Source organism: Bufo bufo, chromosome 4 (assembly GCF_905171765.1).
Source record: "Bufo bufo chromosome 4, aBufBuf1.1, whole genome shotgun sequence".
NCBI lineage: Eukaryota > Metazoa > Chordata > Amphibia > Anura > Bufonidae > Bufo > Bufo bufo.
The window spans coordinates 134,847,243-134,860,462 of NC_053392.1; the positions used below are offsets into that span (position 1 = coordinate 134,847,243).

General features: G+C 41.8%; 1 protein-coding gene across 1 annotated transcript in view; it reads left to right on the forward strand.

The window, feature by feature from the left end:
• MYO7B (myosin VIIB) overlaps positions 1-13,220 on the forward strand; it is a 215,965-nt gene that overhangs the window by 134,160 nt on the left and 68,585 nt on the right. The window contains 1 exon segment of the mRNA XM_040427964.1: positions 11,976-12,102. Coding sequence (XP_040283898.1) covers positions 11,976-12,102 — 127 coding nt within the window.

The window sequence follows — 13,220 nt, forward strand, 5'->3', positions numbered from 1 at the left end:
GTTTGAATTTATTGCCGCTATTGGATACGTTTAGACGGAAGATCCAAGTGTGGATTAAACTCCCCTTGTCACTAATCGGCCGCACCAACTTGTTAAAAATGATCCTTATGCCACAGCTCTTGTACATTTTACATAACTCCCCGTCCTGGATCCCCTTACGAATATTTCATTCTATTGATGCAATATTCCGAGACCTCATCTGGAAGAAAAAAACACCCCAAATTAAACTTGCGGTGTTGTGTAGATCTAAAACTCAAGGGGGGCTGAGCGTCCCTGACCCACGGATGTATTATATGGCGACCTAATTACAGCATCTTCGGGGATGGGGAGAGGTAGATAAGTTGAGCACTGCTGGACGAGTTGTGCAGCAGCTTATGAGGGCAGAGTTTTTTATGACAAGGGTAGGCAATATGGTATCCTACTTACCATACACACAGTATGGTGGAAAGCTAAAGAGATTGTAGGAATCCAAGGGTATACACAACTTACCCCGATCTGGCCTAACTACCTGTACAAGGAGCTAAACACGGTAACTAATGCAAAATTATGGGATGTTTATGGTCTTAATCGAATGTGTCAGCTATATGAGAATACCTGTCTTAAATCCTTTAATACAGTTGCAAGAAAATGTATGTGAACCCTTTGGAATGATATGAATTTCTGCACAAATTGGTCATAAAATGTGATCTGATCTTCATCTAAGTCACAACAATAGACAATCACAGTCTGCTTAAACTAATAACTCACAAATAATTAAATGTTACCATGTTTTTATTGAACACACCATGTAAACATTCACAGTGCAGGTGGAAAAAGTATGTGAACCCCTAGACTAATGACATCTCCAAGAGCTAATTGGAGTGAGGTGTCAGCCAACTGGAGTCCAATCAATGAGATGAGATTGGGGGTGTTGGTTACAGCTGCCCTGCCCTATAAAAAACACACACCAGTTCTGGGTTTGCTTTTCACAAGAAGCATTGCCTGATGTGAATGATGCCTCACACAAAATAGCTCTCAGAAGACCTACGATTAAGAATTGTTGACTTGCATAAAGCTAGAAAGGGTTATAAAAGTATCTCCAAAAGCCTTGCTGTTCATCAGTCCACGGTAAGACAAATTGTTTATAAATGGAGAAAGTTCAGCACTGCTGATACTCTCCCTAGGAGGGGCTGTCCTGTAAAGTTGACTGTAAGAGCACAGCGCAGACTGCTCAATGAGGTGAAGAAGTATCCTAGAGTGTCAGCTAAAGACTTACAAAAGTCTCTGGCATATGCTAACATCCCTGTTAGCGAATCTACGATATGTAAAACACTAAACAAGAATGGATTTAATGGGAGGATACCACAGAGGAAGCCACTGCTGTCCAAAAAAACATTGCTGCACGTTTACAGTTTACACAAGAGCACCTGGATGTTCCACAGCAGTACTGGCAAAATGTTCTGTGGACAGATAAAACCAAAGTTGAGCTGTTTAGAAGAAACACACAACACTATGTGTGGAGAAAAAGAGGCACAGCACACCGACATCAAAACCTCATCCCAACTGTGAAGTATAGTGGTGGGGGCATCATGGTTTGGGGCTGCTTTGCTGCGTCAGGGCCTGGACAGATTTATATCATCAAAAGAAAAATGATTTCCCAAGTTTATCAGGACATTTTGCAGGAGTACTTAAGGCCATCTGTCTACCAGCTGAAGCTCAACAGAAGATGGGTGTTGCAACAGGACAACGACCCAAAGCATAGAAGTAAATCAACAACAGAATGGCTTAAACAGAAGAAAATACGCCTTCTGGAGTGGCCCAGTCAGAGTCCTGACCTCAACCCGATTGAGATGCTGTGGCATGACCTCAAAAAAGCGATTCACACCAGACATCCCAAGAATATTGCTGAACTGAAACAGTTCTGTAAAGAGGAATGGTCAAGAATTACTCCTGACCGTTGTGCACGTCTGATCTGCAACTACAGGAAAGGTTTGGTTGAAGGTATTGCTGCAAAAGGAGGTTCAACCAGTTATTAAATCCAAGGGTTCACATACTTTTTCCACCTGCACTGTGAATGTTTACATGGTGTGTTCAATAAAAACATGGTAACATTTAATTCTTTGTGTGTTATTAGTTTAAGCAGACTGTGATTGTCTATTGTTGTGACTTAGATGAAGATCAGATCACATTTTATGACCAATTTGTGCAGAAATCCATATCATTCCAAAAGGTTCACATACTTTTTCTTGCAACTGTATGTTACAGCAAGAGTTTGGACTGCCTAGGACGTTATTCTATGTCTACCTTCAGGTACGACATGCTGTGCAAATACAAGACCGTAAGGAGAAAATAGTCCCTGCTGCACGCATCCGATTATTACTCATACGGCCTCCCTGGGGGATACAAGGGGTGTGATCTCCTCGTTCTATCTGAGGTTAATGGAAGCACTGCACAAGACCCATCCGCTGCAGTTATATTCCAAATGGCAACAAGATGTCACTGACTTAACATTGGAACAGTGGGAGGAGGTATTGGAGGATTTCCCGGTGGTAGCGGTGAGTGAGACCCACAGAGTCTCACAACTGCTATTACTACATAGAGTGTACAGAACTCCAGTCTTATTACATAAAATGGGGTACAGGACGGACAATACTTGCCCTAGATGTGGTGCACATAATGCTGATTTAATTCACTCTGGAATTGCCCAAGGCTGCGACGATATTGGTCTGACGTGGTGAGCTTAGTCTGTACTTAGTTATTGATCTAACTCCTACAATCTGTATTCTGGGGTATACCAAAAAGATACCTGTTACCCCTGAGCTTAGACTAGCGATCACGAGAATCCTTTACCAGGCAAGGAAGTTAATTGCGTTTCACTGGTTTGCCTCTGCTCCCCCGGCTATCCAGAACTTAGTGGATAAGATTCATATGCTAGTAAGACTAGAGAGTTACGTATACCAAAAACGAGGGAGTAATAGGAAATTCGAAAAAATATGGTCCCTTTGGATATCACATTATAATGTTGTAGTTTAATGTACAGTCGTGGTCAAAAGTTTTGAGAATTACATAAATATTGGAAATTGGAAAAGTTGCTGCTTAAGTTTTTATAATAGCAATTTGCATATACTCCAGAATGTTATGAAGAGTGATCAGATGAATTGCATAGTCCTTCTTTGCCATGAAAATTAACTTAATCCCAAAAAACCTTTCCACTGCATTTCATTGCTGTCATTAAAGGACCTGCTGAGATCATTTCAGTAATCGTCTTGTTAACTCAGGTGAGAATGTTGACGAGCACAAGGCTGGAGATCATTATGTCAGGGTGATTGGGTTAAAATGGCAGACTTGACATGTTAAAAGGAGGGTGATGCTTGAAATCATTGTTCTTCCATTGTTAACCATGGTGACCTGCAAAGAAACGCGTGCAGCCATCATTGCGTTGCATAAAAACGGCTTCACAGGCAAGGATATTGTGGCTACTAAGATTGCACCTCAATCAACAATTTATAGGATCATCAAGAACTTCAAGGAAAGTGGTTCAATTCTTGTTAAGAAGGCTTCAGGGCATCCAAGAAAGTCCAGCAAGCACCAGGATCGTCTCCTAAAGAGGATTCAGCTGCGGGATCGGAGTGCCACCAGTGCAGAGCTTGCTCAGGAATGGCAGCAGGCAGGTGTGAGCGCATCTGCACGCACAGTGAGGCGAAGACTTTTGGAAGATAGCCTGGTGTCAAGAAGGGCAGCAAAGAAGCCACTTCTCTACAAAAAAAACATCAGGGACAGATTGATCTTCTGCAGAAAGTATGGTGAATGGAATGCTGAGGACTGGGGCAAAGTCATATTCTCTGATGAAGCCTCTTTTTGATTGTTTGGGGCATCTGGAAAAAGGAGAAGAAAAGGTGAGCGCTACCATCAGTCCTGTGTCATGCCAACAGTAAAGCATCCTGAGACCATTCATGTGTGGGGTTGCTTCTCATCCAAGGGAGTGGGCTCACTCACAATTTTGCCCAAAAACACAGCCATGAATAAAGAATGGTACCAAATCACCCTCCAACAGCAACTTCTTCCAACAATCCAACAACAGTTTGGTGAAGAACAACGCATTTTCCAGCACGATGGAGCACCGTGCCATAAGGCAAAAGTGATAACTAAGTGGCTCGGGGACCAAAACGTTGACATTTTGGGTCCATGGCCTGGAAACTCCCCAGATCTTAATCCCATTGAGAACTTGTGGGCAATACTCAAGAGGCGGGTGGACAAACAAAAACCCACTAATTCTGACAAACTCCAAGAAGTGATTATGAAAGAATGGGTTGCTATCAGTCAGGAATTGGCCCAGAAGTTGATTGAGAGCATGCCCAGTCAAATTGCAGAGGTCCTGAAAAAGAAGGGCCAACACTGCAAATACTGACTCTTTGCATAAATGTCATGTAATTGTCGATAAAAGCCTTTGAAACGTATGAAGTGCGTGTAATTATATTTCACTATATCACAGAAACAACTGAAACAAAGACCTAAAAGCAGTTTAGCAGCAAACTTTGTGAAAACTAATATTTGTGTCATTCTCAAAACTTTTGGCCACGACTGTAGTAGACTTGTTGCTCTGAATGGTGATGGGTATGTATTGCATGATGATTTGTGAGTAAGGCTGGGTGATAGATGACGTGGCTGCAGGATTTAACTGTGGAAATTGGAGAACCAATGGGAAATCGAGCAATGGCTTATCCTGAGGATCTTCTTGGACTATGGTTCTTGGAGAAATACGAAACCATCATCGATCGATACCTCTCCTATGGACTTTCTGACAACCGCGAACCCAGGACTTAGGGTGAGGGGAGGGGGGGGGGGAGGGTTTGTGTTTTCCCCTTTTTGGGTTGTTTGCATAAAATCTTATTGAAAATCAATAAAAAAGATTTGATTTAAAAGAAATTGCCATTACTAAAGTCCCCAACGACCTGCTAACTGCCAAAGCCAAACAACATTACTCTGTCCTCCTCCTCCTTGACCTGTACTCTGCATTCAACCACTCGTTTCTGTTACAAACTCTCTCATCTCTTGGCATCACAGACTTGGCCTTCTCCTGGATCACATCATACCTCACAGACTAAATATTTAGTGTCTCTCACTCTCGTCACATTGTCTCTCTCTGTTGGTGTCCCTCAGGGCTCTGCCCTAGGACCACTGCTTGTCTCAATCTACACCTTTGGCCTAGGACAGATCATAGAGTCCCATGGATTTCAGTATGACTTTTATGCGGACGACACACAAATCTACCACCACCGTGCTATCCAGAATCCCACAATGCCTATCTTCCATATCCTCCTTCTCCTCTAGCTTTATAAAACTCAACATGGATAAAACAGAATTTATCATCTTTCCCCCATCTCATTCAACCCCCCTATCTATCTCGATCAATGGCTGTACACTCTCCCCAGTCAACCAAGTCTGCTGCCTTGGAGTAACCTTTGCTTCTGCCCTGTCCTTCAAACTGCACATCCAAGCCCTTTCTATCAATTGCCGCTTCCAACTCAAAAATATCTCTTGCATCCATGTATTCCTCAGCCAGGAGTCTGCAAAAATGCTTGTACATGCCCACATAATCTCCCACGTAGACTACTGTAACATCCTCCTCTGTGGCCTTCCATCTAGCACCCTCACATCCCTCCATTCTATCCTCAACTAAGCTGCCTGACTAATCTACCCCTCCCCCCTTTACTCATCTGCCTCTCCCCTCTGCCAATCCCTTCACTGGCTCCCCATTGCCCAGCGAATTCAGTTTAAAATACAAACTTTCATATACATCCCCACATGTAATTTCCAATCCTCACAAGACCTTCTTCTTTACTGTTCTCTTATCACCACTTTCCACAATCGCCTCCAAGATTTCTCCTGTGCATCCCCCACACTCTAGAACTCTCTACCCCAACATATCAGACTCTCACCTACAGTGGAAAGCTTCAAAAGAAACCTGAAAACCGACCTCTTCAGATAAGCCTACAACCTACAGTGACCCTACTGTTACTATACTACTATGACCAGCATTACTCTCACCTACTGTGTCTTTTTCCCATACCCTGTAGATTGTAAGCCCTCACGGGCAGGGCCCTCTCTCCATCTGTACCAATTTGTAACTCGCTTTAATAGTAAATAATAATACAAATTATTATTATTTTTTTTAATCGCCATATTCTGGCCCTCAGAACTTTTTTTTATAGTTATATCCATGGAAATGTCCGAGGGCTAATTTTTTGCGGGATGATGATTAGTTTTTGTTAAGGCAGTATATATCAGTTTAAATTTGATCAAAATGGATGATTTCAACCAAAATAAATGTTTATCTTTAGTTTTTGTTAATACCATTTTGGGATCTGTATGACTTTTTCATGATCGGACATTTAATTTTTTTTTCTGTTAAGCCATTAATTGTATGGGATACGTTTTTTTCATATTTTAATAGTATGGGCACTTTTGCACGTGCTGATGCCCATGATGTTATTTATTTAGATTTTGGGGAAAAGGGGTGATTAGAATTTTTATATATTTTTTTTAATATTTTTTAAACCTATATGGGGATATAAGCCTTTTTGTCTAATTACAATAAAATGTTTAGAATTATGGGCTGGATTTATCTATAAACAATATTTTATTCTGGGACAACCCCACCTTCAATAGGAACTCTGCTGCAAAGATTTAAGGTGACCATATACTGTATATCAGTTTAAATTTGATCAAAATGGATGATTTTACCAAAATAAATGTTTGTCTTTAGTTTTGTTAATACCATTTTGGCATGTGTATGACTTTTTCATGACTTTTTGGTAAATTTTTTTGTGGGAGGTAAAGTGATAAACAAAAATGGTGAATCGGACATTTTTTTTTTTTTTTTTTCCATTAGGCCATTCACTGTATGGGATAAGTTTTTTCTTATTTTAATAGTATGGGCATTTTTGTACGTGGTGATGCCCATGATGTTATTTATTTTGGGGAAAAGGGGTGATTTGAATTTTTATATAATTTTTTTAAATATTTTTTAAACTTTATTTGGACCCCAACATGCAATTATCAGATTGCAATTTGTATAGAGTAATCAAATTTTCTCCATTATCCTATACAGAAATCCCTATATTACAATTCAGTGCTGCCACCTGCTGGCCTGAATTGTAATACAGATGTAGTAGAGTTAACACTCGTGCTTTATGAGATGTGTTATCTAAATTAAATGCGTTAAGCAAACATCTTCAATTGCTTTTCAATAGCTTTTGTTTCAAGATAACACGATGAGTTAAGAAATTTGAGTTAAGAGTTTGAGTGTTAACCCTGCTACATCTGTATACAAGTAATGAGCCTGGAAGCTTAGTACTGACTCAGCTCATTATTTACATTGAATGCCTTCCCCCATCTGCACCCAGGGGAGGCGTTCCTGCCCGCAAAGCGTGAGCTTCCAGGTTTCCGGCTTCTCAGATGCCATGGTCACATTTGACCACAGCATCTGAGGTGTTAAATATCCGCATTCGGCATTACTAATCGTGTACATTAGTCGCGGGTGTCTGCTGTATAAAACAACAGGCACCCAGTAGCTATGGCGCTTACTCCGCTCTGGAGCAGGCACTATGTTTAAAGACCCGACCTCTGCCATACATGCACGGCGGATGTCGGGAAGGGGTTAAAGGGGTTATTCCTCAAAAATATTGTTTATAGTTAAATCCACCCCATTATTATAAGCATTTTTGCCATTTACACATTTTTTTTTTTTTTATTATTATAAAAATGCTCATGACACCAGATATTTCAGGAATAAGGTTAGAGTGGTGCCATCTACTGCTTCTACTGAACAGCCTTTCTGTGTCCACCTTAGCAGTTATAGTAACGCTGTCTCACTTGCTCAGTATTCCTTCAGACACGCAGAGAAGATGCTGCAGCTTCAGAAGCAGCTGGCTAACTAAATCAGGGATCTCCTCACATGCTCGAAGAAGCATCCATTTTGATCAAATTTAAACTAATATACAGTGGGGTAAAAAAGCATTTAGTCAGCCACCAATTGTGCAAGTTCTCCCACTTCAAAAGATGAGAAAGGCCTGTCATTTTCATTATAGGTATACCTCAACTATGAGAGACGGAATGAGGGGAAAGAATACAAGAAATCACATTGTAGGATTTCTAATGAATTAATTGTCAAATTCCTCGGTAAAATAAGTATTTGGTCACCTACAAACAAGCAAGATTTCTCACAGACCTGTAACTTCTTTGTTAAGAGGCTCCTCTGTCCTCCACTCATTACCTGTATTAATAGCACCTGTTTGAACTTGTTATCAGTATAAAAGACACCTGTCCACAACCTCAAACAGTCACATTCCAAACTCCCCTATGGCCAAGACCAAAGAGCTGTCGAAGGACACCAGAAAGAAAATTGTAGACCTGCACCAGGCTGGGAAGACTGAATCTGCAATAGGCAAGCAGCTTGGTGTGAAGAAATCAACTGTGGGAGCAATTATTAGAAAATGGAAGACATACAAGATCACTGATAATCTCCCTCGATCTGGAGCTCCACGCAAGATCTCACCCAGTGGGGTCAAAATGATCACAAGAACTGTGAGCAAAAATCCTAGAACCACACGGGGGACCTAGTGAATGACCTGCAGAGAGCTGGGACCAAAGTAACAAAGGCTACCATCAGTAACACACTACGCCGCCAGGGACTCAAATCCTGCAGTGCCAGACGTGTCCCCCCGCTTAAGCCCGTACATGTCCGGGCCCATCTGAAGTTTGCTAGAGAGCATTTGGATGATCCAGAAAAGGATTAGGAGAATGTCATATGGTCAGATGAAACCAAAGTAGAACTTTTTGGTAAAAACTCAACTCGTCGTGTTTGGAGGAAAAAGAATGCTGAGTTGCATCCAAAGAACACCATACCTACTGTGAAGCATGGGGGTGGAAACATCATGCTTTGGGGCTGTTTTTCTGCAAAAAAATCTGATCCATGTAAAGGAAAGAATGTATGGGGCCATGTATCGTGAGATTTTGAGTTAAAACCTCCTTCCATCAGCAAGGGCATTGAAGATGAAATGTGGCTGGGTCTTTCAGCATGACAATGATCCCAAACACACCGCCCGGGCACTGAAGGAGTGGCTTCGTAAGAAGGTCCTGGAGTGGCCTAGCCAGTCTCCAGATCTCAACCCCATAGAAAACTTTTGGAGGGAGTTGAAAGTCTGTGTTGCCCAGTGACAGCCCCAAAACATCACTGCTGTCGAGGAGATCTGCATGGAGGAATGGGCCAAAATACCAGCAACAGTGTGTGAAAACCTTGTGAAGACTTACAGAAAATGTTTGACCTCTGTCATTGCCAACAAAGGGTATATAACAAAGTATTGGGATTTACTTTTGTTACTTATTTTCCATCATAATTTGCAAATAAATTCTTTAAAAATCAGACAATGTGATTTCCTGATTTTTTTTTTCTCATTATGTCTCTCATACTTGAGGTATATCTATGATGAAAATTACAGGCCTCTCTCATCTTTTTAAGTGGGAGAACTTGCACAATTGGTGGCTGACTAAATACTTTTTTGCCCCACTGTATATTAGTTTAAATTTAATCAAAATGGATGATTTCAACCAAAATAAATGTTTATCAAGTGAAATTTAACGATGAACGATCATTTCTGTAAAGAAATCGGCTATGTTTAATATTTTCATCCAATAGTCAAACAAAAATCTTTCGTTCAAAGATAGATTGTTCGTGAATGAAACAGCTTCCTTTGAAAGAACGCTCCCAGAAAGATCTTTCATAATTGCCCAATTTCATTGAATATGTATGGCCAGTTTGAACACGTGTAACAGCTAGTATGGTCTATGTGTATGGCCGTGTTTACGAAATGAACACTGTTTGTTCAGCTGCTATTCAACCAACTTCTATCTAATGTGTATGGCCAGCTTTACTGCTGGCTGTGGATACCTAGGATGGGTGTCTGTGCTGCTGAATATCAAAACCTGGGAGGACTATGCTATTGACTGCATTGACTGCAGATGTTTTGCACTGCTCATTTCTAATGTTGTACAATTACTATGCACTCTAGTTAATGTGTTGTGGTTTTCCTCATTGGATGGTTTATTGTTATATAGGCTCCTTTGTTGAGCAGTACCAAATGGCAGCAGGGAGTTTTGGCTCCATCCCCCATGCCACTGAAGGCGGGGTCCTTCCAGCAATTTCTCCTTCTAGGAGGTCTGGGAGGACTTCTGAGAATGCACAGGTATATAGATGGGATTATGAACTCATAAAAGCGACATGAGTTTGGCTCCAAAGTTGTTGGCATTACCTGTGATCGATCAGGAAACTGCAGCAGCATTCTAAGTGAGTACTCTCTTAAAGGGGTTGTCCGGGTTCATAGCTGAACCCAGACATACCCATGATTTCACCCAGGCAGCCCCCTGATGTTAGCATTGGAGCATCGGCTAGGGCAGCGCTAAAGCCCACCCATCAGAGTCGGTGACGTCACCGGGAACACTGCTGGGTGGAAGCCTCCGCCTATCAGTCCTTATGGAAAGCCTGGTACGTCACCGGAACCCCATAGGCCTCTGCCCAGCAGTGTGTTATAAACATCTTGTCCTGCGAGATCTAGTGATGCTATCATCAGTCGGCCTGTCTGGATGAAAATGTGGGCATGTCTGGGTTCAGCTCTGAACCCGGACAACTCCTTTAAAGCTGAAACAGTGTTTGGCTTGGGCATATCATGCTGATCATTAGGATTCCTCCAAAAACAGCTGTGGTCCAGTGAGATCCCAAGAAATGCAGAAACCAAAAGGCAATAAAAGCTGAGGTATTCACATAGAGACAGTCTGGGCTTCACTATTGTTGCGACCTTTAATTACCCACAGGAGTGTTGGAGAGAGGAGGGATCCTCGGGTATACCCCTTGCAGATCTTTCCTGTGTCTTTTGTAACCCGTACCAAGAAGGGAGGAGGTGTATCAAGCAGCGCGGTTTTCCACTTTCTTGATTTATGTGGAAGTTGTTGATGTACCATTCAAGCCTGTACCTCCCTCTTTTAAGCTGTGAAGTAAAGTTGATTTCACAAAATAAATGGGGTTCTCATCACTTCTATCTCTTTCGCTTTCTTTGTGATAAAACCACAAAATAAAAATCTCATGTAATTTTTAAAGGGGTTTTCCGGGTTCATAGCTGAACCCAGACATACCCATGATTTCACCCAGGCAGCCCCCTGATGTTAGCATTGGAGCATCGGCTAGGGCAGCGCTAAAGCCCACCCATCAGAGTCGGTGACGTCACCGGGAACACTGCTGGGTGGAAGCCTCCGCCTATCAGTCCTTATGGAAAGCCCGGTACGTCACTGGAACCCCATAGGCCTCTGCCCAGCAGTGTGTTATAAACAACTTGTCCTGCTAGATCTAGTGATGCTATCATCAGTCGGCCTGTCTGGATGAAAATGTGGGCATGTCTGGGTTCAGCTCTGAACCCGGACAACTCCTTTAAAGCTGAAACAGTGTTTGGCTTGGGCATATCATGCTGATCATTAGGATTCCTCCAAAAACAGCTGTGGTCCAGTGAGATCCCAAGAAATGCAGAAACCAAAAGGCAATAAAAGCTGAGGTATCACATAGAGACAGTCTGGGCTTCACTATTGTTGCGACCTTTAATTACCCACAGGAGTGTTGGAGAGAGGAGGGATCCTCGGGTATACCCCTTGCAGATCTTTCCCGTGCCTTTTGTAACCCGTACCAAGAAGGGAGGAGGTGTATCAAGCAGCGCGGTTTTCCACTTTCTTGATTTATGTGGAAGTTGTTGATGTACCATTCAAGCCTCTACCTCCCTCATTTAAGCTGTGAAGTAAAGTTGATTTCACAAAATAAATGGGGTTCTCATCACTTCTGGCTCTTTCGCTTCCTTTGTGATAAAACCACAAAATAAAAATCTCATGTAATTTTTAATATAGGCTAATCGAAAAAATGCTAAAAAATGCCTCCATTATCGACCTTGTTTTTCTAGGGATGAAATTTATTGTCAAATCTGCAAGCAACTCTCTAGAAACAATAACAAGAATAGCTATGCTCGTGGCTGGATTCTACTATCACTCTGTCTTGGCTGCTTTGCACCAACAGAAAAGTTTACTAAGGTAAATTACCTGTCTTGGTAAATAAAATAAGATTGTTGTGCTTCCTTCTTGTTCACTGGATCATCCTATGGAGGACAGGAAAAAACTACTGCCTACCAGTAATAATGTGGCAGAAGGTTCTATTTTTTGTCTCTCCTCTCTGACAGTTCCAAAACAATTTAGCCCTAACAGATTCCAGTCCTTTATCTAGATCCATGTGCTCATTCATTTCTATAGTTATAAAAAAGAAAATGATGTATATATTTCAAGACGTGATGAATAGCACAGAGGAACACTACATTATAAAGTAGTTTAAAATACTATATTAGTGACGATGGAATATCTAGGAGGTAAGACATTTCACAAATTGACTTGTAACGGTGACATCCTAATTACAGAACCAAGCTGGAATTCATTGAACTCTTTTTAATGACCTATTCTTTCACAAATGTCTGTAGAGGCAGACTGGATGGCTACGGGCTGCATTTTATACACCTGTAGAAACAAGCATGAATGAAACATCTAAATTCAATCATTAAGAAGTGTGTCTCAATACTTTTATCCACATACAGTGTCTTGAAAAAGTATTCATAACCCCTTGAACTTTTTAAAAAAAATTCCCATTACATCCACAAAGTAACTAGTATGTGTGAAGTGAAAAGAAAGTGATACATGGTTTTCAAAATATTTTATAAATGTAACAGCGACTGCTGTGCGACACTGTTCCCCTGCTTACCGTCGCGGTCCCGGGAGCCGTGCTTTTCGGTGATCGGTGGCCAGTTCTTCCCAGTTACCGCTGCAGTCCGGGACACTCTGTGTGACTGATGTTGCTTCTGAGGATTCCGCTCCACAGCTTCCATTCAGCCCTGGACACAGCATGAGTTCAGCTGGTTTCATGTGTCACTGCTCTAAGGGCAGTACGCATCACTCCCTGTACTGGGTTGGGTAGGGTCAGGTGACCTCGTTGACCAACCGTGGCTCTGCTACACATGCTTAAGGGGCTCAGCCCTTTTCCCAGATGCCTGAGTGTCAAGGTCCTAGTCTGTTGCTAAAGAGCTTGATAACCACTTGTGTTCCTGACCTATACTTTGCCCCTGGACTATGCTTATCATCTGATCCCTGCCTACTTGCTTTGTCTC